Raw genomic sequence first — 24,669 nt, 5'->3', positions numbered from 1 at the left:
CCCAGAAGACTCAGCATCAAGAAGACCAGGCTGTTTTAAAGTTTTACCTACTGCTCCAGGGAAATCTAACACCAGGGGCAAAGACCTGTCCTCCTTGGTTTATAGCAGCCCATACCTCAGTAGCCAGTTGGGGTGTCTAAAAGCAGCAGTACAAAGGCATCTCTGTCCCCCTCTCCCCGCTTCAGAGCACAAAGGAGGTGAGTCAGCAAGGCCCACCAAAAGGGAATCCTTTAATATAGATACTGAAACAGGATACACAAAACGGCCCCCTGGGCAGTACTGCTCACACACATGGCTCTGGCCCCATAAGCCAGATGGATGCAATGGTTTTTCAAAAAGGGACAGTTTACCACTTGGATTCTCTCCCCAGGGATATAGGTAAAGGGAAGGTGGTTTCTTTAAAACATGGCTGTTACTTGTTTACTTTGCAGAATGGGTAATCTGGGGAGGGGGAGGGGGGTGAGGGGCACAGCCAAAGAATTTCTACATCCTGGTGAATAACAACTCCCCCCTCCCCCCAAGTATATCCCCTGCCAGGGCTGAAGCTTGGGACCCCTACTCCCCAATGGAATGGTCACTCATACAAAGTCAGGGAATATGCACATTTATGGGAACAGGGAAAAGAATAGGGAAAGGGGGGGACTGTACAACAGAGGGACTTGCTTTCCTTTAAATAGCTTTTTTTTTCTTTTTTTTCCCGCTTTTAGTGTTTCTACACTATGTACATTTTGTGCTTTGTAATTAATCACCTCCCTCCCCACCTCACCCCATACTACACAGCCTCTTGCACTTGGGCGTGGGGTGGGGAAGAGGGAACATGGGTGCCATAGATAGAAAGAGGCTGGTGGGGGAGAGATCCAGTCTACGCGACAGCTCCTCAGTTCCCAATTAAGGGTTGCATGGGCTTGCTGTAGCCTTGAAGTCCATGTACGTAATGACTACTAAAGATGAATTAATAGGGCTTCATCATCAAGCCAGGAAGAAAAAACCCAGGGCCCTTCCAGAGTCCACAGGCCCAGAACACCACAGACCACGCTCGGCTCCTCCACCAACTATGCCACATTCAGGAGGAAGATAAATCAGAAGGCTCACTCAAAGCCAGAGTCAGATGGAGGGCTGGTACCAGTCAGGGTAGGGATGGGAAGGCTCTTGATGGGGCATTGTGGATGGCCTGTGCAGTGGGAAGATGTACAGAATACATCAGGCCCAAGGAAGGGAAGCCTCAGTCCTGGTGCTGGCGGAGCTGAGGGAAGGGGGCCTCAACAGAAGTAACTGCTGTAACAGCTAGGAAGAAGGACGGACTGAAGTGGCCAGCCTCGCTTATGGCTACTAGGTCTGACCTACAACAGAAGTGGCTTTGGTTGGGTGAGCGTGATGTGTGGGCAGCTGAAACACCTTGTTTTCCCTGCCTCAGGATGAAGGAGAACAGTGGTGAATATTGTAAGGACTGAGGGTCTGTGACGATGGATGGTAGAAGTGGGCATGGCAGTTCTGAGACCAACGAGGAGATCCCAGCCTGGGCTGGGGTGGGGGGGGGGAGAAAAAGAAAATCAAGGGTCAGTTGTTCTCGAAGAGGGACAGCAGGTCATCATTACTGTTGGTGGGTAGGTCAGGTGGGCCCAGGTATGAGAGCAGCTCATCAGGATTGGTCAGTTCTGGGAGGAGCTAAACACAAAGGAAAACATCAGGAGCTAAGTTTCAGTCCTATATCTATGGCTGCAATCCAGCTAGCACACCACCCCCTTCCTCCATCTACTTCACAAAAATATTTATTTAGGATACAAATCCCTGTAATTTTAATTATAGGGCCAACTCTCCATATGCTGTCACTGTGATATTTTCATTATAAAATGTTAAAACTGTACACACACACACACCCATCCATCCTTAATCCGGCTATTTTATAAGTCAAAGATCTTAAGACTTAGACTTAGCTCAGCTCCCTGAGGGAACTTCTTCTGCTAACCAAGGTGGGATCTGAACTCGGGTCTTCCAAATGACCAAATCTAGCCATCCAGTGATTCTGTCACACTACACAACCTTTTTTCTTTCTTTCTTTTTTTTTGGGGGGGGGGGAGGGGGCATGTTTAGAGCTCTCTTTTCACTGAGCCTTGCAAATTCAGAAGGGCATCACTGAGCCTTGCAGATTCAGAAGGGCACCTCCTCCATGCTCCCCAATCTATACTCCTGGAGAGATAGATGTTTTGTAGGATTCTGAACTCGGGTCTTTTTGCCTTTGGAGATAGCTCTCTTATTGACTCTGCTATGTTGCCTTTACTAAATAAAATAAAGCTTTTCTTCAAATTCCCTCACCTCTCTGGATTTCCTTTTCCTCATCTATAAAATATGGGAACTGAATGAACTCAGAGGCTTCTCCCAGCCCTAAGTTCTTATGATCTTTTTTCCCCCTATCTATAGCTCTTTCCCCAAAATCTTTTGAGTCTCATGTTTCTCCTAGATACATGGTCAGGAGAGGTGGACTATACTCACATCCAGAGCTGGCTCTGGCCCATCTCCAGTTCCAGGCATCCCTGGTTGCCCCATTATGCCTGCAGCAGAATTAAAGGCCAACTCGCCACTAGGACCTGCCCCAGTTGATGGCCCCAGGGGCTGCCGAGCCTGGGGGGGTGGGTTCCGATGATGAAGTTGTGACCCTGGAGGGGCACCGAGATTGGGATTGTGCAGCCCCTGCTGCCCAGGATTGTGAGACGGGTCCATGTGACCTGATGGTGCCATCTGAAGGAGGAGGAAGTCACAATAGTGAAGTACTACAGAGGGACACATATTCATTTTTTCCTTCCTAATTTCCTTTGTAGGTTTAGAGACCAGGAATGATTTTTAACACTCTTATCTTTTGTCCTAATAACAACTCTAAGACAGAAGGGCAAGGGCTATACAAACAAGGTTAAGTGACTTGTTCCAAAGTAACAAAGCCAGGAAAGGTCAGAGGATATATCTGAAGCTCTATCTACTGTGCCACCTAGCTGCCACCCCAGGAATTATTATTAAGTCCCCACCCTCCTCAAAGAAATTGCACTGACCTGTCCAGGGATGGAAGGAGCTGGAGGCTTTTCTGGAGTCAGGAGGCTGCTAGGAATGTCTGACTGGTAGGAGATTGGTGGTGGCCCTGGGGCGAATTCAGTTAGGGTTGGGGTGCTGGGTGTGGTTTGGGGGAAAGAATCAGGGAAGTTTCCGGGGCCTGAAAAGTTAGAACCTGAAAAACAAAATTGCTATCAAATTCTTCAAAGTAACATTGCTTTATTATTGTGATAGCTTACACTTATTTTTTAAAAGCAATTAAATTTTAAAATGCAGTGAAGATGGAAGACTGATTAAAAAAAACAAAACATCTACATGGGCTGGAATTTTTTTTTTAAATGACAAAGCTGATTTATAGGTAACAGCAATTTCAAAAATTTACACTAGACATAAGTATTCAGACAGAGACAAGACATCCTTTACTGCTCCTGATAGCAATAGCTTTTCTAATTATCCTTGAGATTGGGAAGGGAATACATACAATAAGAAATTATGTATATTCTGTCCTCGAATTATTGAAATGTACCCCAAATATTGGCCAGGTTTGCAGGAGTGAGGAAAGGAGATGATTCCCTCATGAATAGTCCCTCTCTCATTCCAGCTTCCTGAGGATTCTGTGTATTCCAAACTATAAAAGAAACAATTAGGCTGGTACTCACTCTGAGTGGGATAATCACTGGGGGCAGGGGCTGAAGGAGGTTGCAGCGGGGCAAAAGGGGAAGATCCAGGGCCCAAAGCAGCAATCATCTCCATGACATTGGGCATCACCATGTGGGTAGGGCTCATGGTACGGCAGCGCTTCAGAACAGGCCCATCGGATTCTTCCTTAATGTGCAGGTCAGGCTTGATGGGCACTGGTTTCCAACTACAAGTGGGGTCAATGGTGATTTCCTCATAGTCTGAGCTAGGGAAGGGGACAGGAAACCCAGGAACAGATTTAGTCCAAGTATTTATCAACCTTTGATTATATGCTTTATCTTCATTGTTAATCTTAAGCATCCCATTTTTCAAGTGAGTTCCCTACCCTCATCCCTTTCTATCATTTTTCTGTCTCACTAAGCATCAGTTCTGAGTATCTCTTTGCCCAAATCAATTTAACAAACAATTACTGGGTACCTAATGTGTATAAGGCATTGCTATTGTCCCTTGAGTTTCAAGTGAGATCTTTCAACTCAAATCTTATTGATTTGAAATGAATTGTTGGTTATCTACTGTGTACTGTATACCCAGCATCATTAAGTTGGTAGGCTATATGATCCCTGGTCTGGCATTGGGCCCAATTCCTGGGAGGACTTCATGATCCAACTGTGAGGTGGGTGAAAAGATTTTGGGTAGATTTCAGGATTACATGTCTTGTATGGCTATGACTGCCCTCTGGTGGCCCCTTTAAAATCAGTTCAATCAGAATTACTTTTGGATGTAAATAAGGATCCCCAGCATATACTGATCCACTTCCAGGCCTTCCAGCAGCGCAGTCTTACTACAAAGAAACAGAGAATACATATCAGTGACTTAACAAGGCCTCTACCAGAGATCCTGTCCCTGGGCTCCCTATCTCCATGAAACCTTGGAGAAGTCACTTCATCCCTTTCAGCTTTAAGTATTTCACAAGGCTGTGATATAAGGATGTCAAAGCCCTCCCTGCAGATATGCCAATCCCCACTCCCTTGGTGACGGTGACTCCAGATGGCATACTCCCTGTACTCACTTGCAAACAGGACATCTCCAAGTTCCCCTCTCACAATTCAGCTGCAGGTAGGATTCTAGGTCAAAGCACTAAAATGATGATCAAAAAACAATCAATCAACAAGGTTTTATGAAGCACCTACTATTTGCCAATAGGTGCTGTGCTAGGTGCTAGGGATAAGTGTACAAAGAATGAAACAATCCCTCCTGGCAAAGAGCTTGGATTCTAATTTTTTTTTTTGGGGGGGGGTCCTGAAGGACAGACAAGAACATACAATAAGGCATAATGCTATGAGAAGAGCCCAAGTTGGGTGGGGGCAGGGTCTGTTCACTGCCCCCCCGGGTGAGCTAATGCCTATCTTTTCTGTTACCACTGGCTCCATCAAGCCCAGTTAGGGTTTTTTGGCAGGGGAAGAGCAACTGACATGAAGCAGTAGAAATTATAGAAAGAGGAAAAGAGGGAGAGGAAGAAAAAGATGAGGAGCCAGAATGAAGGCTAGGAAGACTGCTCTCACTGGTGGTCCAGAGCTTGAGTCATTTTATTAGGAAAAATCATTACCCTTTGAACGCCTGGTGGATGTCAATAGCAGAAAGGGGAAACAAAACAGCTAAGTCAATTCAAAGGAATAGTTTTTGAGATACTTAAGTCCAGACAAAACACAGAATTGCTAAATCCTCATTATGTGAGGTTCATACATTTATGGCAGGAAACAATGAGGATGGGGAGAGGGGCAGGGGGATAGGAATCTTTGTGCCTAGGCCAGATGTACTTTGTAAATGCTACATCCAAGGATGTCTGAGATGTTAAATAGGAATGCTAATGTGAACACCTGCAGACTAAGCCAATGTTTGTACATTTAGCCCTTTTTGCCAAAGATCAGATTTTTTTAAGAATTTGAAAATTATTCCCAAAATTAATTTAAGACAGCTAGGACTTGGTTAACTCATGAGGTTTCATGTTTTTACTGAATCTTTTGCCATTGCCTTGATTCTGTGTGACAACTTCATTTTCTTCATGGTACTTTGTTCCTAGCGGTTCCTACATTTTCCAATCTCCTGGCCCACCCCATCAGTTTTCTAGATCTTCAAACTAAGGCTCAAGGCACGACAGATAACCTAATGGTCTTAGTCCCCAATTCTCCCCAGGGGACAAAATGGAGGCAATGATCTAAAAGAATCAAAAAGGCCATGAAATGTAAAGCAGCAGTTGTATCACCACCAACTTACTTGTATGTGTCGGCAGTCATGTCCTCGGGCAGGGAGTTGGATCCTTCGGAAGGTGATGGGACACTTCAAGGACACTTTGATAGCGGTCTGCTCCACACCATCCTCTCCATTAGGCCCAGGGGTGCCTGGGATGGTGCCACTGCTAAAATTCCGCTTTACTGATCATTGGGAGGAAAACACAGACAAGATGCTCCTGAGCTTATGAGGAGCTGTGGACACTTCGAGGATATAAATGGGGAAAGGCTGTTGCTAATTAGGCACCCAAGTCAAATCTCAGTGGCACAAATATGAAATCAGTATTTGGCTCAGAGTTCATGGGTCAGGGCTTGGCAGGCGGGTGTCTGGTGCCACTCACTTTTGGTGACGCAGTGCTCTGCGGGGAGCAGGCGCTTCTTGATAAGGCCCTGCAGGACAGAGCGAACCGAGGGCCGATGCACCAGCTGCAGCACAAAGAGATGAGACTGCACGAGAAGAAGCCTTGGGTCAGGGAAGCAGAGACCAGCTGTAAGCGGGCACCCCGCTTACTGGGTCCCAGCCCCCGGGTCTAACTCCTATGATTTCAGGGCTGTTGTTGGGTAAAGGAGAAGGAAATAGAGGGAAGAAGCTAGGTACCTGTAGCGTCCCCCTCCCCTGTGAGTCTTTAGGTGTGGGATAAAAGTTCCTTTGGCCCCATTTGGAACACAGGCGGCTGCCTCTATTTGACACAGATCTCCTCACATTGGCCTTCATTTAGAAGCCTCAAGCACAGCTGCTGTTACCCAGGGTTTACTTGTAAAGAAAAAAAAGAGATACTGATCCCCCTTCCTCCTGAATTAATCAAAATGATTATTTCCTAGTCCCCATCTCTCCACCAAAAACAGGCCTGAGAGTCTGCTGAGGGATAGCCTTCTTCACAATATGAACTGTTGCCGCTCATTTTGGATCTGGGTTCAATTTGGCCTTTAAGGGCCCACTCTCCAGGCTTCCTTACAGCAGCAAAGATAAACTGGGGGAGAAGGGGGAAACTCCTACTTAGAGTGGTGAATATTGACTGCGGTGGGGTAATCTCCACTGGGGGAGGGGGAAAGTGAGGGCTCCCACTTCCTTCTTCTTAACTGGTCTAGAAATCTTATGAAGAGCAGCGATCCAATCTTGGCACATGGCCCGACACTTCTGCCATGAGGAGCCAGGGCGCCAGGAGTATAGTCCCCTACCCAGGAGCCCTTCTTAACCATTTATACAAATTAATGTCAACTCCAAATCTAATAAAAGAGTACAGCACTGGCTGAAGCACATGCAACTGCATCTGTCTTTTGGTGGACATAGAGAAGGGACGGGAAGGTAAACATGTGGCTTGCAAGGAAGGGAATCCAGTACCTTTTTCTTTAGCGTTAAAACCTCCAAGTCAGAATCTTCCCTGGCCTAGATGTTCTAGCCCGACCACCATCAGGCAGGGATACTTGTACACAGATAGACTCAGTGGGTGCGTTTAAGCTATACCCACATCTGGCAGGCACACTACCACTCCTCTGTGTTGCATGTTTGCCTGGCCTCTGCTGGGCTGCCCACTCCACCACTTCCTCACTCCCTTCTCCCATTTGCCGGATAACTCAAGAGTCACTTACACAGCAGCAGGCAGTGACAGTGATCTGGATGGTGTTCCTGCCAGGCTGGCACACGTGCTTCAGGTAGAGGGGTTTGTGGGACGTCTTGTTGTCTCCTCGCTCGATGGTCAGGGGCGTGGCATTGACGCTCACCTGCACCGACGCTGGCCAATTGGTATTCATCTGCCGGTCCTCATGATGATAGCATTTAAACTGTAGCTCTAGGTCAGGTCTGAACCAGGGAAGAGGAAATAAACAGCCCAGTGACCCAGAAAATATACCATGAAATATGGGAGTGAGAATAAGAACAGGTTGCTGCAGAGAAGGCAGTAGGAGATGAGGAAGGGTGAGGCTGCCAATGGCCAGCATAAGGCAATCCTGAGGGTCCATCTGTTGTGCCCCATTGCCTGGCTGGTGGCCCATGGGAGAGGGCAACCCCGAGCTCACCTCAACATCAGGGTTTTGTAGACTGAGTCCCGGAGCTGGAAGACATGGTTGCTGACTGCCAGGTTGTGCTGCAAACGGAAAGGCTCCAAAACCACCCCATCCCGGACCGGGAATGTCAGCCGCAGCTCATCACATGGGTTTCCTGAAAGGGGAGGGCAGGGGCTGGTGGCAGGCACGGGTGCCAGCGACACCCATCGCCAACGAACATGTAGCTTGAGCCGGTGCTGGGTGGAGGGAACAGTGGGAGAGCCCAGCCGGCACCCAACCAGCAACGTAGACTTGGGGCGGGCACCACCCTCTCTCCTGCTGGGCCGAGCACAAGGCTCAGCTTCCTCTTGGTTCTTAGGGTGACCTAGGACACATTCCCCTCTTCTCTCTTGCACTATGCTACCATGATGAGCCATGCTATGGGATGCGTTTGGGCATCACCCTGTTCTCAACTGTCACTTTCAACAGTTATGGAATGTTTGGAACCGAAGGTTCTATTGCCCCTTAAAGGGGGCTCCCCAGCTGGGATGCCCAGTAGAGCCTTGTTGTTCCTGCCAACCTCCCACAGGGGAGCCTACCTTGGATGCTATTGGGTAGGATGGGAGGCTAAATGAAAGGAAAAGCTCTCCCTGAGTTTTCCTAAGGACCCTCAAGTTCTAAGGGTATCCCCTTGCTTGTGGCTTGACTGAGGGTTTCAGGTTCCCAAATCCAATCTGCCATGGTTCTAAGAGAGTTAGGAGTACGATGTTTTATTTTTGTTTTTTAACTCCATCCACTTAAGCTTAATGATGTTTTAAATTCACATTTTGTTTTGATGCATTTACTTCCCAAAAAAAACACCACCTTATAATTCTTTGACATAAAAAAGTTAAGCAAAACCTCTAATCCTGTGATTGTGACTGACAACACATGTAACTTTCTGCTCTTCTAGTTTACCACTTCTTGACAGCTAGGAAGTATATTTTACCCTCAATCATCTGGAGCCAATATTGACCACTATACAACCTGAATTCTGTTGTCTTCATTTACATTAATGTAGTCATTGTGTATATTGTTCTTTTGGTTCTGCTCACTTCATTCTGCATCAGTTCATACAAGTCTTCCCATGTTTCTCTGAATTCTTCATAAGACTGTCTTAGCAACCTAGAGATTCCACTGCTAGGCAAAGACCCCAAAGGAGGTCAATAACAAAAAGAAAGGCCCCCACATATACCAACATATTTACAGTAACACTTGGTTGGAAGAGCAAAGAACTGGAAACAAAGTAGATGAATGAACATCACCTAGAGAGTGGTTAAACAAGTTGTGACCCATGAACATAATGGAATATTACTGTGCTACAAGACATGATGAATATAATGAATACACAGAAATATGGTTCCATTTTTATGAACTAATGAGAAGTAAGCAGAACCAGAAAAACAATACACACAATGACTAAGACAATGTAAATGGAAACAACAAAACAGTAATTGAATACTTAGAAATTATAATAACTGAGCTTGGCCTCAAAGGAGAGATAGAGGAAAAGATGATCCACTTTCCTTTTGCAGAAGTGGGGAAAGGGGGCCGCTATGGGTAGGGAATACTGCATAAACTTTCTTCAACATGTTGGCGAGTTTTGCTGAACTCTTTCTTTTCCTCCTTTGAGTCTATTATATATATATATATAGGGGATAGTTCTCAGGGAGGGGGAGCAATAAATATGTTGAGAAACATAGGTGACATAAGAGCAACAGATATCAATAAAAATGTATCTTAAAGAGATTATGATAGGAAAAAAAAAAGGGGTGGGGTACTTTTCTAGTAGAAACCCAGGGTATATTCTACACTCACTGAATGCTTTTTAGGGATTCCCATATGAAGTTGAAAAATGTCTTCAATTCCAACCTAGCCTCCAATGCTTGCTCTTCTCTTAGAAACCCTGAGAATGAGACTTACCAGAGGGAGAAGGGTGCAAGGAACTCATGTTAGGCTTAATGTCAGGCAGGAAGGGAGACTTGACTTCTTGACTAGGAGACATATAGGGTGGTATGCTGCTGCCAGGAGTCATTGGGGGAGTAGGATTCCCAGGCAGTGGGGAGCTGGGATAGCCAGGCATCGATCGGGTGGGCTGTAGGAAGAGAGATAAAAGTTGTTAGGGTAAATAATGGTTGGATAACTGGTCTGGAATAGAAGTATACATGTTTGTGAGCATATATATATATGTGGGATGGTGGTGTGGGAAAGGGGAAGGCAAAGAGAAGAAGTTGCTCTCAAAAGCTCCCCATTTTTGGCCCCTAGAGTCAAGAAAGCTTCATAAGGGCCCCATATTCTCATTTCCATCATACCCCATTTATGTTGGGCTGGCTGTAGCTGTTGAAGTTTCCTCCATTAAAATTGGTGTTCTGCCCATTGAACTGCTCTGTGGACTGCTGGGGATAAAAACAAAAAACAAAACAAACAAACAAAAAACGATGTCAGTGACCTAAATTCCCTGAAATATTGAAATACCCAGGGATGGCCAGAGCAGGTATGATGCTAGACCATAAAAAGATCCAAGATCCAGGGGCATTTGTGAGAAAAGAAAGGGATGAAAGGGGATAGAGGATACAGGACACCCAAGAACCTACCCTAATATACAGAAATCACCAACAAACATTTCAACAAAGAACATGGAAAAACTTGTTATAAGAAACTGTGAACTTTTGTATAGTTGGCTTGGTTGTAGGAACCTTTTTGCTAATTCTTAGGACTTCTAGAACTGGGGAAGTATAAGAAAGGGAGAAGACAGAGAACAGGTGGTGTATGGTAAGAACAAACTATGTAGCTTCCTCTTCTTCCACTCTCCCAACTCTAGAACTTAAGAATCGGCAAAAGGAACTAACAGCAGTGCAATGATCCAGAACAATTCTGAGGGACTTTTTTTTTTTTGATATGGTATCTCAATATACTTTATATAAACTTTTTTTTTAGTTTATTTATTTTAGAATATTTTTCCATGGTTACATGATTCATGTTCTTTCCCTCCCCTCCTCCCACCCCTCTTCCCGTAGCCAATGAGCAATTCCACTGGGTTTTCCATGTGTCATCAATCCAGACCTATTTCCATATTAATATTTGCATTAGGGTTAGAGTCTACATCCCCAGTCCTACCCCCATAGAACTATGTGATCAAATAAATATTTTTCTTCTGTGTTTCTACTCCCATAGTTTTTTCTTTGGATGTGAACAACTTCTTTCTGGATTGAGTTCCTCTGGATTGTCCTGGGTCATTGCATTGCTGCTAGTAGAGAAGTCCATTACATTCAATTGTATCACAGTGTATCCATCTCTGTGTATAACATTCTCCTGGTTCTACCCCTTTTTGCTTTGCATCAGTTCCAAGAGGTTGTTCCAGTTCACATGGAATTCCTCTGAGGGATTTTTTGACAAAGAATGCTATCCACAGCTAGAAAAAGAACTGTTGAAGTAGGGATGCAGATGGAAATGTGATTTATCACTTTTTTATTTGGGTATGTAATTTGGGGTTTTGGTTTTATAAGATTATTTTCTTACAAAAATGAATAATATGGAAATAGGTTGATAGTGATAATCCATGCATAACCCAGATTGAATAACTTGTCAACTCAAGGAGGGGACAGGGGGTGGGGGAAGAAGGCAACAAGAATCATATAATTTTTGGAAATCTTATGTGTAAATTTGTTATTGGAATAAAATAAAAATTAAATTAAAAGAATCAGCAAAAGGCTCCTCTTGATGCCACATTCAACCATGGCAGAAGCAATCCTCCAAACTTCCACTCCCAAGTCCATAAAAGCTCAAGTTACAGTAGTCTTCCTGAGCACTGTCATTATTCCAGAGGCCTAGAAGGAACACTTCCCCTTGGACAATACTTTAGTTTTTCTACACTAAAATGAAGAGAATTCAGTGCTTTTGCTAGGGAGTATTTAGTTGGCTTGGACACCTGTAAATTTATCTTTAACCAGTTACTCTCTAGATTGAATTTCCAATCTACAATCCTAAGCGCCAAGCTGACAGTTGCTTTGTACCTTAAAATAGGGTCCAGCTGAGCTAGAGGTGGACAGGTATTGGCCCATTGCTTGTTGGATAGGCATCCTCTGGCCAGGGTACGAGGGGGAGGGTGCTGATGGCTGTGCAGTATTTGGTGCATATTGGGCAGCGCTGGGAGCATACTGGCCACCTTGCATATACTGCTGTGCTGGATAACCCTGGAAAAGAAGACAGATATCCTAAGAGTTAGAAGGCATCTGGAAGGGAAAAAGATTGCCTGAAAAAGAGTACCATTCTCTTGCATCAGGGCCACGGAATATAGAACTCTAAGCCCTGAAAGAATCCAAGTGTAGGATAGGTGAGGAGTGAGGCAGAGGGTAGAATTCCTAGGTTCATTTTGGGGTCTGCTATAACTGCCCTATGGGATAGTGGACAGCTCATCCCAATCTAGTATCAGTTCATACTCCTTTTAGGCTTGCTACTAGCCTAAACCAGCTGAGAATATATACACCAGTAACTGAGGTTTTCCAGGGGAAAGCCCTCAGATCTTTCAATCCCTTTCCCTTCATACTCACCTCACTGGAGTAGGCTCTCTTGACTCCTTGTCGGGGCATCTGCTGTGTTTGGGGAGCCCCTGGGTACCCATGTTGGGGCAGTCGCTGCCCTCCATACAAGGGAGTCATTCCAGGTGCCCGGGTTGGGTTCATACCCATGGGAGAGATACCAGAGGGGCCCATCACCCCTCCTATACTGGCAGGGTTCATGCCAGCTGGGACACTGGGCCCCCTTGGACCCCCATGCTGTAGAAACTGGCTGTTAAAGGGCTGTCCTGCCCCCATCTGGGGAGAGAGAAAAAGGAATCATCCAAGGCCTTACCCATGAAAAACAACCCAGGGGAGAAAGAATAACTCCACATCATCCTTGCTCACCCCTTGGCCCAGCACAACACTGTTTCCATTCAGTCTGACCTCTATCCTATTGCAGTGTCTTTCCTGCTTTTTATGCTCTATCTCTTGACTGTCTTTGACACAGCATGACCCTTCACCTGATGCCCCTCCCACCCTCTCCAATAGACTCCCCAAGGTACCCACAAGTGTCAAGGGGAGGGTGCAGGGGAAACCATATAGCCCTTAGCCCCACCCCAATTTATTCATGCATATTCATCTTAGAGCAAAAAGCCCTCTTCTTGTGCAGTGCTGAGGACCTAGACTAAGTGTTTTATCAGTGACCTCACAGAACTGTTCATTTTCAGAGCTAGAAGGGCCTTTAGAAACACCTATCCAACTAATTTTAACAGATAAGAAAATTGAGGCTTAGATGTGATATGACTTGCCCAAGGTCATACAGCTGGTTCCTGACAGAGCTAGGATTAGAACCCAGGCTCTGGACTGTCAGTCCAGTGCTCCCTCCACTACACCATGCTGCCTCAATCTGGGCACACAGGGGCAAGGTGAGTAGTCAGGGAGGCACCTTACCGCTCCATACTGGCTCAGCTCCTGACTCTGCTTCTCCTGGAGAGCGGCCACAGTGGCAGTAGCAGTAGCAGTGGCAGTAGCTGCAGCAGCAGCCACAGCAGCAGCAGCAGCTGCCTGAGTGAAGTCAGTGGAGGGTCGGGTGGCATGTGAGGGGAGACCTAGGCCCCCAGGGCCACTTGGGCTGCCTGTGTAGCTGCAGGAGACACAAGATTATACCTCCATTCTGCCCTCGCTCAGAAGCAGCCTCCTATTAACCACATAAGGCTAAGATTTGTGTTTTTTCAGAAGAAGAGACTTGCCTACCTAACTTCTTAGGCAGAACGGACTCTCATTCATTCTTTTTCAAATGTTTTGGGTTATAGCTGAAGTCAGAGGAGCAGCACAGTTAGTCTGTGCACATACAATTAACCAACAAATATCGATTGACTCCCTAGTATGTACAAGAGCATTGTGCTAGATGTTGTGAACTAGAGACTCAAATTCTACAGGGGGAAAATTCAAGAGGTGGACAGGAACCCCTTTTACAAAAGGGTGCTTACCTGGTAGGGAAGCCAGGCCCTCCAGGGTAGCTGCCACGACCATACATTCCTTGCTGCATATAACTCTTGTTTGCACCACCTTCTGGAAAAGCCTGCTGCCCCAAGAACTGAGGAGAGTTCATAGCAGGGCTGCCACCTGCCATGCCAGGCATCATGGGACTACCAGAGGGGTTCCCCCCAGGGCCCATGGGGCTTCCTAAAACCTACAAAAAGCAACAACACTCACATTGCCAAGAACCTCTAAAGAAGGGGTAGGTGTGGGTGTGGGTGTGTGTGTCTTGGACCCCTTCTCAGAATAATGTTTTTAGACACATAAATAAATGGTTAAATATTGATGTAATTCCCCCCCCCCCCCAATCCAAGTTTATAAAACCCTTGCGGATCCACAGACCCCAAGTTAATAACTCCTTTTCTAAAAGGAAATAATAGACTTGTCTGCTCCAACAACTCTGTTTCTTTCTACTACTAGTAAAACAGAGGGGCTTGGATGTCACATGAAGGGAGGGAAAGGAATGTAGGGGTGGAGATTTACTGAGGCAAGTCGAGAAACTAAGAGAAAGACATCAGAGAACAATGTGCTGAGTGGGGATAAAGGGAATAATATGCTAGTGGCTGGGGGAGGAGGGATGGACTGAGACCTGGATATTTGGGTGGGAAGCTTTTACCTGACTCTGGGATGTATTGCTGACTCCCCACACGGTGGTTACCACAGAGAGTGATCCTGTTGGCTGATTGGTGCTCTGTTGCCAAGGAACAGACTCATACGCAAATGAACCATCACTGTGGAGAAAAGAGGCTAGTTAGGAACATATTTCAAGTTCCCGACAGTGAACTGGCACAATCCTAAGGTTAGGTGGCATAGGTGGCTTGATAGTGCAGGGATTCACTGTCCTGAGAGCAACTGAGGGCTGAATACAGGGACAGGTCATCTCAGGGAAGAGAGACCATACTCATGACTCAGACAGACTAACCACACAGGTCTTGGCCTTAGACAAGGCTCAACACAGGAATGGGAGTTTCTTCTACTCACCCGTGTGGCGTGGGGGGGAGGGCAGGTTTCATTGGGTTCATGGAGTTCATTGGCTGTGAAGTATTGTGAGGGACAGGGGGGTCTGGGACTTGAATATAGTGGACCTCGGTGGAGTATATCTGGGACTCAGCCCCTCCAAGCTGCTGTGACAGAAAGAGAAGAACTGTCATCTCAGAGGGAAATTCAACAGAAGACGCTATCGAGACTTATATAGGAATCTAAAATCACTGAATTACTCCCTCCTCATAAACAATGAACAGAGAAAAGCAGAATGGAGAATTCACAGGTATCCTCTTTTGGGGGCTCAGGAACTAGTAAGTAGAGTCCCTAGAACTTCTTTTATGAGCAGAGCATACTAGGTAAGAGGGACATAGAGGGCACCCCAGGCAGGGCAGGGTTAAGCTTAGGGACCCAGGGGGCCATACTCAGGGTGTCTCGGCCAGCTAGAGGAACTTGGCGTCCTGCCCATGTCTGGCAAACCTCTGCTCCTGGCAAGCTCAGCTAAGAAGAGTACATTAACCCCATGTGGCCCAGCTACTACCACATATGCATCCAGAGTGTACCATTTCAAATGACCCATGAAGTTACATTTCCGAATCCAAAAGTTTTCATCACCCTCCCTTTTACAAAGCTTTCCCCCTCTGTCCTTCAGTATCCCTGTAAAACAAGGCAAAATCTTTAGCTTCTCTCAGCAGAAATTGTGGGGGGCTGGGAGGGAGATGACAGAAGAAATGGTTATAGAAGACCCCCACCAAGCACTTCTTGGAAAAATGGAGGAGAGGGTAGGTAGAGAAGGGAAAGGTACATTTTGGGTGTGGAGAGCTGGTGGCTCTAGTTTACCATTATTTGCTAGGAGAATTGAGGTGAAAGGCTGATTCTATAATGTTTTCCTACAGAAAGGGATTTCTTTCAAATGGAGAAATTAAACTTGGAAGAAATAAAAAGATAAGAGCCTTAGGGACTTTGGGGCAGTTTGAGAACTTTATGTCTAATGTGAACAAAGGTCCTCAGGGTTCAGCTTACTGAGGGTGGAAAAAGGGCAACAGCTCAGCTCCTAGAAAAATCCGAAGGGGGCTTGAAAAACAAGGCTAGAGCAGCTTGAGAATTCTTTTCTGGGAAAGGTGCTGAATAGAACCTTACCCAAGGTCAAGAAGGTCAGAGAGGATTAGCAGGGAAGGGCAGAGTCCAGGAAATTACAATGTGGTTTAACTACCACAATCAGCAGATACCACCATTACTCCCCCTCACACACATACCCCTTTATCAGGAGTTGATGCCTTGGAAAAAAGGGGGACATATAGCAAATGAAGCCAGAAAAAGGCAAGAGGGAAAAAGCAAAAACAAAACCTTTCTTCAAATGAGGCACAGATTTTTAGCTGTAGAGCAGAGACACGCAGTCTTTCCGCCTCCTGTAATCTCTTCCCCAATCCCCTAGAAACAAGGGACATTTTACCTAACAGAATTCTTTCTCTGCATTTGAAGGATCATATATGCCAGCTGCCTTTCCTTCTCCTAAGGCCAAGCAGCCGTCACCTCAGAAGGCAGCAGGAACTGCTCTCTAGCACTCAGAACATTAGACTGGGAATCCAGTGTGAGCCCTTTAACACAGTCTCTCCCCTCCTCCCAGAATAGGGGAGGGGGGCATTAGTTCTGTTCTCATTCCTGAGCCAGCTGTGCTCTGTGTTAGACAGGCAGCAGCCATCCCACTTAGGGCTTCTGTGCAGTCTGCCAGCCTCCTAGGCAGAGAGTGAGCATTACTTGCTGGCTAGAGTAAGTCATTTCAGAGGGAAAAAGGCCACTGACACTGGAAGCACAGCCAGAGGGGGAACATAAGGTAGAGCAGAGTACGATGAAAATAAAATGGGCATAGAGGTAGACCTTTACAGAGATAAACATGAGGGTAGATGTTTACAGATACATACTCAAGACATGCATATGGGGGAAAAAAAAGACAAGCACAGACACACTTTGAACATGTGTGTCCGTCTGAGGAATTGTGTATATCCATCTGTCAGAGGGTATGTGTTTGCTCCCATCTGTTTCTCTCTCTCTCTCTCTCTCTCTCTCTCTCTCTCTCTCTCTCTCTCTCTCTCTCTCTCTCTCTCTCACACACACACACACACACACACACACACACAGATCCATGAGTAATTGTCAGTAACGGCACATGGCATAAGCACACATGGGATATGACTTGCATAAGAGATGTTGCAAACAAGAGACACGATATACCTAAGACATAAAGTATATAAAAGAATATCAGTGTTCCAAAGAGCAAGCAAGCCTGCCCAAAACATGCAGAAACATCCATGAGCCAAGGAATTAACAAAAGGGACAATGTGGAAAATGCCAATTCTGAAAAAATATTAAAGAATTCACGGGAGACAACATGTATCAAGAGAGACACTGTAGAATAGTATAAGCAAAATACAGTGGGTATAAGATTATGGCAAGACATAGGGAAAAAGAAGAGAAATGATGAGATGGGTATACACAGAGAATAGCAGAATAGCAAATAAAGACAAGTCTCTTAAGGATAATTGGTATAAATAAATATGCATATGTGAGCAGCTAGGTCTCAAAGTGGAGAAGTGGATAGAGCGCCAGGCCTGGAGTCAGGAAGATTTGATTTCAAATCTGGTTTCAGACACTTTCTGGCTTTGTGACCCAGAGCAAGTCACTTAACTCTGCCTCATTTCCTTCAAGCTGGAGAAGCACTTCAGAGTCTTTACCAAGAAAACCCCAAACAGAGCCATGAAGTTGAACACAACTGAACAACAAAAACATACACAAACAAGATACATATAAAAATTCTAGCCTAGAATTATAGAACCCTTTAGATGCTGAAATCATGTAACTCCCCCTAAGAGTAAGCTGAGGATTAAAGAGGAAAAGTGGCACATATTAAGGCCACTAGAACCCAGATATCCTGATCCAAAGTCCAATGTTCCTTACATAACACCATTCTTACATGTCTATGTTTTCTAATTTGAAATGGTAAAACCTTAGTCCTTTCTAGTCCAGATATTCTTTCATGGGGTTGGGAGGAAGGGAAGGGTCAGGATGCCTCTTTACTGACCTCTTCCTATTTCAGTTCTTTGGAACCAAGGACCTAATTTCACCAGTGAAACAATCGCCTTCTCCATACCTGGAAGTTACTAGGCTATTTCAACTGGTCCTTTCTGAATTTCCATGGAAAGCAGCAGATTTCGTTTGGTTTAGTGCCCTTCATGTGTTAAGGGGCAGAGAGGTGTCACAGTGCCAGGCCTAAAGTCAGGAGAATCCCACTTGCCTGATCCTTGCCCTTCTGTCTTAAGAGAAGTTACTGATAGAAAGTAAGGCTTAAAAAAAAGGGAGCCCACCTGGAGGACTGGCCTTTTAGGTCTCATATTAGGGTACAAAGGAAACTCTGGCCTAGAGACTATCCCAGAATTCTTAGTAATGATATGATAGTTGTCTTTTGTGGGGGTGGATAACTGCATAAGTCATCACAACCATCCAAATCCCAAGAACTCAAGGGTAGTTGAGTCAGATATCTCAGCTAAAGCCAAACCTGGACTAGAACCCACCCCCCACTAGAAATTCAAAGTACTTTATGCATAACTTCCAGCTTGGGGGATGGGAAAAATTAATCTTTTTCTTCTAAATACCTTCCAACTTTTAATTGTAGAGATTAAGAAACTGAGGTAGAAAGAAAGGAAGGCGAGAGCCAGGTTCAGAACTAAGTTGCAAGATGTGAGTTGTGTGAGGGTTCTGACTAATGAGCTGGTGTGTAATAGGGGTAGAGAACCAGAATCAGACAAGAAAGTCATGGGGAAAGGGGAAGCTTATTTCTAGCTCAGAGAATGCAAGTCAATTTCCTAGAGAACTATGGAGTTACTTGGTTAGGGAAGGAATGTAGAGAAAGGAGAAGAAAGACTGTCTCATATATAGAGTACCCAGAAATGGGGTTCTTTGTCAAAGGCAAAAACGGTCCCCCAAACCACCAAGGAGTTAGGAGGCTCAGGCATTCTTTGGAAGACCCAGCTATTCTCTCCTCAGAAAACATGGGGTTTCCCAGGGCAAATAAGGAGTCTTTAAGAGTAACCCAGCTCACAAGGGTCTTTCAGAAGCATGTTTCTAGCCAGGGACAGCTGCAAGGCAGTCACAGGGAGGGGCCCAGAGGGAAGTAAGTGCATGCAGTTTAATTGAAAGAGCAGTAGGGGGAGGGGAGGACTGGGCTGCAGAGCTAACACCAGTTAAGATTTAGGAAATTCTAGGCAGCATGCATAGGGCCAAGCCCACCTACCCCCCCCCCCCCCCCCTTCCCGTTCCTTCTATGCACAGGTAATCCCAGTTCTCTCCACCAGTAAGTGATCCCACCTAGGAGGGCTCAGGTCTATCAACTTCAGTGGTTCTCTAGGTTTACCACCACCACCCCCAGCCCCCAAGGCTAAAGACTGGAATCTACAAGCTTTAGTTGGAAAAGCAGGGGTCCAATCACTTTCTATCTCCAGGGCCTAAATTCAATTCAACAAGAATTTCATTGAGTTTCTATCAAGTGAAGGCACAGTGCTAAGGTGATGGAGGTACACAAAGACAAAATCTGAAATTGGTCAGGGCCCTCAAGGAACTAGCATTCTATGGAGGCCTCTGAACACAGGGCTCACTCACCTCAAGTTGAAGCAAAACAGATTCAGTTGGTCCAGTTACTGGAATGTCCCAGCAATGGCCAGATAAAACTGAGGCTTTCCCCGAATCCTTGAAGCAGGGATGACACACAGGAAAGGGGGTGGGGGGATTCTCAAACAACTAGAGTCAGAGCTTAACCCACAAGCTTCCTTCTTTGAAGGTAGCTACAAAGAAGGCACAATTTTGCTAACTCTAATACCAGATCCAGCCTTCTCTCTCAGGAATAAACAGAAATACTACAACCATGGGCAGTTAGGTGCCTCAGTAGTCAGGTCTGGACATGGAAAGTTCTGTGTTCAAATCTGAACTTAGAGATTTCCTGTATAACCCTGGGGAAATCACTTAACCCAATTACCTAGCTCTGTCTTGGAACCTATACTTAGTATCGATTCTAAGGGTTTTTTTTTTTTTTGGTTAAAGAAATTCTACAACCCCATCTTCTACCGTAAAGATTCCTATACTGGCCCACTCTGCTGTCCCAGAATGCAACCTGAAAGACTTATCAAAGAAATCTTCTCAGGGTAAAGGTTTATTCTGTGGTATATTTGATCATTTCAGCTTATCTAGAAAACTGTATAGGACTCTGCTTAGGTTATCGTTAGAACTGTGTCCTTTGGTGAGACTATCCAGGCTGGAGCTCAAGAGAAGATGGGGCCCTTTTTTATCACACAGGTTTGGGGAATTCCAAATCAGCTAAGATCTTGCCATGAACAGGAGACCACAGACACTTTCAGTTCCCCCCCCCCCCACCTAATTCTTACAAAGGACAAGGTGATTTTCTACCATATTTTTTATTGTGAATTTCTGTATTCCCATTTTAAGTGGACAGCTCCCTCCAGATCTCTTGGGTTCAGTTTTTTAGGGTGAAAAAAAAATCCCCACTCTCTAATGTTATTATACTCAGTAGAGGCTGACCAGAATCCTGATAAAGAAATGCAGATTGTTATGGCTGGAAGGGATTGTGGAAATCATCCAATCCAAACCCCTCATTTTACAGATGAGGAATTGAGATCTGGAGAGGTTAAATGATTTGCCCATTGTCACACAAGTTGATGGTATAGCCATGGCTAAAATACAGGTCTCCAGAGTCTTAATATAGTTTTCCTTTTTACTATACCAGGCTGTCTGTTACTCACAAAAGGGAAAGGCCTGGGGGATCATCATCTTAATCCTTTTGAGATGGAGGCAGACTTCATTAGCTATCCTTCTGGGCCCAGGAACAGAGCTAGGAACAACAGAACCCAGGAATCTCAGTTTTTTTTACCCCCTATAGAAAAACACATAAGTAACAATCTCTCTTAGCTTCCTTCCCCTTTGCTTTACTAGCACCATATACAAGTCCTTTCTCTTTAATAAGCTGCATTTCAACCTACTTTCACCAATATCAGGGGACAGACTGACACCCCCAAATGCTGTTACCTTAGGGCATAGAGTCAATCTGTGTAGTCAAATAACATGAAAAATTCAGACCATCCTGAAACAGGAGAACACGGAAAACAAAGTTCTAGCCTTCTCTCTCACCATGGACAATTTGAGCTTAAAAAACACTTGGCTAACTAACTGATGAAGTGATCCATCTAAATCTCCAAAGTGACTGGAAGAGAACAAACCAGTTTTAACTTACTAACTAGCAAAGGCATGCCAAACTGAGTGTCTTGTCTTGGTGGCTGACCACATGGGTCCTAACTTTGTATAAGGCTCCAAGGGAGCTGTTTAAGTCTATCTCCATATACTTTAGCTTCTCTTCAGGCTCTACTCTAGCCAGGGCTTCCAACTGGAAACAGGAGTAACACTTCACTCCTCTTTGAAGCTGAGCAACAGGACCAATTCCCTCTTGCTTTCCCAACTAATCAATCAGACTCCCAAGAGGATGGCCCTGTAGCAACTCATTCTCCAGAGGTTGCAAAAAGCTGCTAATAGGACTTTTTCAGCTACAGACTTCTAACTTATAGCTCTTAGGAGGCAATGGTAACTGTAAAGGGGACAAAGAAGATGAGATGAGTTTAAAGACTACAGATAGGATGGTGAGGATGGGATAGAAGAAGGGCAGGGAACAGAAAAAGTAACATTCCTTTGATTCAGTCCTAAGTAATATAGGAGGAAGGAGGATTAATTTGTACTACTAGAAAGGGCCATAGCCTTGTGTGACTGGACTGGCTGTGTTCTATTTCTGGGAGGCAGCATAAGCTACTAGAATAAGCATCAAGCAGGAGCCTGGATACTTGGGTTCTGATGCTGGTTCAGTCAGTGACTTTAGCCAGATTATTTAATCACTTCAAACCTCAACTCTCCAATAAGCAAAATGAGGGGAGGAGGGAGAACAGTTCCTGTTCCTATCTATTTCATAGGACTATCATGTGAATAAGAACAAAAGAATTGCTACCTTGGGTCTTCTAGAAACATGCCTGTCCAGTCCATGACTATAGATCTAACAGTGATGGGGGAGGGTGGTCTTTTATGCAATAGCATTAATTGTTCTTTTAGATATAATTTTAAAATATCAGTGATGCACTCCCTCCCAAAAGCCCCCAACATTCTAGTTTCTCTTAGCAAGTCATAATAGAGCTATCATTTGTGAATTTAGTTAATTTCAAAAACATTCATAATTTTAGTCTGTACCTCCTGGAATAATTAGTTCTTTAAAGTTTACTATGGAAAAATAAGAATTCTTTTTATTTATCCTAAATTTACCTTTTTCAAGCTTCATTGGGTGCCCCCTAGTTCTAGTATTCCAGGATTTGGTGATTAAGTCCAGGTTCACCCTATCTGTACCCTTCATGATTTATGACATTCTGTAGATGTCCCTGTGAAATCTTCTCTAAGTAAAAATCTGTGAGAATAAATAATACAAATGAAGTACTTTGAGTCAAAGACATTATTACTGACATTATTATTAGTACTGCTATTTTATGCTCCACCCCTGAGTGTCCTAATTCTAGCCTCTCCAGGCTTCAGTTTCCCCATTCTGGAATGGGGTGTGCTCTTGAAGAGGCCATGGCAGGGGACTGGAAAGGTAAACAGTCTACCTTGGACCCAGGAGAATTGTGTAGTACCTTTTGGGATGGGCCTAGGTAGGGTCACCAGCTAAACTTGTAGACACATCTTAGGGGTTTGAAGGGAAGCCTTTAAGAAGATGGGATAGAAAAACCAAAGTGGGCCTGGTAAGACCAACTAAAGTAGGCCTGGCAGTGCCTATCTGTGAAGGGAAAAGCTATCCAGAAAGGCCCACACTCCACGTCCTCTCACCACACACAGGTAAGGAAGGTAGGGAATGATGAGTAAATCTGTTTCCTGAGGGGACCCCCCCCCACCTCCTAGGTTTCTCAAACAGCTGGGCTTCCCCTGAATCAAACCCCAAACAATGGTTCAAATTGGGTGAAAGAGAAAACCTCGGGAGACAAAAGGGTCATTTCTGCCTAACAATAGGGTCATTTCTCCTTAGGACCATCCCAAGGAAAGGAATCAGTCAAGGTACGTCCCAACCCAGAGGTGGCCGGCGGGAGGCTAGAGGAGAACAGAAGGGGGGTGGGGTGGTCTTGCTCATCACCCATGCCAACCCCCCCTTCTCCCATGCAGAGGAAGCAGCAGCCGCTTGGTGGAGGGGGGCCCTCGGGAGTGCCCCAACACCAGCGTGGGTTCCACTGGGCAGTCATAGCCCTCTGGGGCCTGTCTAGTTCATTAGGAAGGGCGGCTTAGGCCCCCGGGAAAGGGGGCGCTGCGAGGAAGCTAGAGGCTGGAGGGCGGGCAGGCTCCGGACACCCACACTGTACCGCCGCCGGCGTGGGAAGGGGGCCCTCCGGGCGCGCGGCCGCGGCTCCCCACGGGGACCCCCTCTTCCTGGCCTGGACGCGCGCCCCGGGTACAAGCACGGGGACCTCTCACTCGGGCCAGCCCCGCGCCCCCGTGTCCCCGTGCCCCCGCGGCGGCCGCGTTGCCATGGTGACCCCGGCCTCCCCAGCGAGGGTGGCAGCTCCGCTCCGCGGCGGGAGGGGATCGGGGAACCCGTCCCCGGGCGGGGGCGGGAGGAAGCAGTGTTCTGGGGCCCCAAGACATCCCCGGCGCTGGGCCCCGTGCCTGCCCCTCCGGCGCGGCCATCTCACCCACCCGCCCCGCAGCCCCGGCCCCGGCTCCGCTCACCTCCCGGCTGGGCTCACGGAATGGCTGAGGGGGCCCCAGAACACGGCTGCGGCTCCGGGCCCAGCTCAGCGCCTCGCCGGCTGCCTGCCGTTACCACTGCCGCCGCCTCCGCGGCCCAACTGCTCCATGCCGCCTCGCGGCCGCCGCGCCGGCCGGGGGGCTCAGCTCAAGCGCCCTGCTCCAGGGGCTGCTGCCGCCGCCACCGCCACCGCCGCCTCCCGGCTCCGATTGCACAATGGAGCGGCCGCTGCCGCCGCATCATCCATATGCATGAGCTCGGGCGGCTGGCCCCGCCCCTAACCCCACCTCAGGCGAGAGCAACACATCCTCGAATGATCGATAGGTCGGGGAGGAGAGGGCCGGGAGTTTGGGGGATGGGGAAAGCTGCTCTGCTCCCCGAAGGAAAGGGAAGGGCTGGGGGAACGGGGAAGAGATTCTCATCCCCGGACACTTCCCACTCCTTGTCCTCCTGGACTCCCAACCCGCTCACCACATACACATACCCACACATTCACTACGCCACACACACATACCCACACCACACACACAGAAATACCCCAAGGACACACACACATACTCTACTATGATTCTCATCACCTCCCCACCCCCTCTTCCAGGCAATTGTTTTTGCATTTGAGAGCTGTAGTAATGAACTGTCCCCCCACCCTGGACCAAGGGTGTGGAAAACGAGGTGGTTCTGGATAACGGGGCCACGCTATCCTGGTAGCCAGACTGGGAACGACATATGGAAGAGCCAGGCGTGCCCTCCAATTGTATTGTGCATTCCACAACTCTCATCCCAGAAACCTGGCAGGAAACCGAAGGGGGTGGGGATCGGTGGGAATTCGGGAGCA

At 46.4% G+C, this 24,669-nt stretch overlaps 1 protein-coding gene across 12 annotated transcripts; it reads right to left on the bottom strand.

Annotated features, from left to right (window-relative positions):
- Positions 1-210: 210 nt before the first annotated feature.
- Positions 211-23,955, bottom strand: ZMIZ2 (zinc finger MIZ-type containing 2). Of its 12 annotated transcripts, none has more exons than XM_016427810.2 (21): positions 23,816-23,952; positions 22,370-22,508; positions 20,815-20,903; positions 15,008-15,150; positions 14,643-14,757; positions 13,978-14,180; positions 13,439-13,631; positions 12,539-12,802; positions 12,002-12,181; positions 10,301-10,384; positions 9,912-10,083; positions 7,983-8,124; positions 7,557-7,767; positions 6,308-6,413; positions 5,953-6,110; positions 4,748-4,815; positions 4,451-4,519; positions 3,699-3,943; positions 3,042-3,214; positions 2,491-2,736; positions 211-1,665 (listed from the first exon to the last, which is right to left on the bottom strand). In XM_016427810.2, exons 4-21 carry the CDS (start codon positions 15,055-15,057, stop codon positions 1,558-1,560), a joined length of 2,787 nt encoding a protein of 928 aa, XP_016283296.1. In that variant the 5' UTR covers positions 15,058-15,150; positions 20,815-20,903; positions 22,370-22,508; positions 23,816-23,952; the 3' UTR covers positions 211-1,557. The 12 variants fall into 12 exon arrangements, with proteins under 12 accessions (XP_016283296.1, XP_016283297.1, XP_056669033.1 ...); XM_016427811.2 differs by having other exon boundaries at positions 15,008-15,147; XM_056813055.1 differs by having other exon boundaries at positions 13,978-14,084; positions 15,008-15,147.
- Positions 23,956-24,669: the final 714 nt, after the last annotated feature.

This window comes from Monodelphis domestica, chromosome 1, assembly GCF_027887165.1.
Source record: "Monodelphis domestica isolate mMonDom1 chromosome 1, mMonDom1.pri, whole genome shotgun sequence".
Taxonomy (NCBI): Eukaryota; Metazoa; Chordata; class Mammalia; order Didelphimorphia; family Didelphidae; genus Monodelphis; species Monodelphis domestica.
This window is presented reverse-complemented; position numbering and strand designations above follow the sequence as displayed.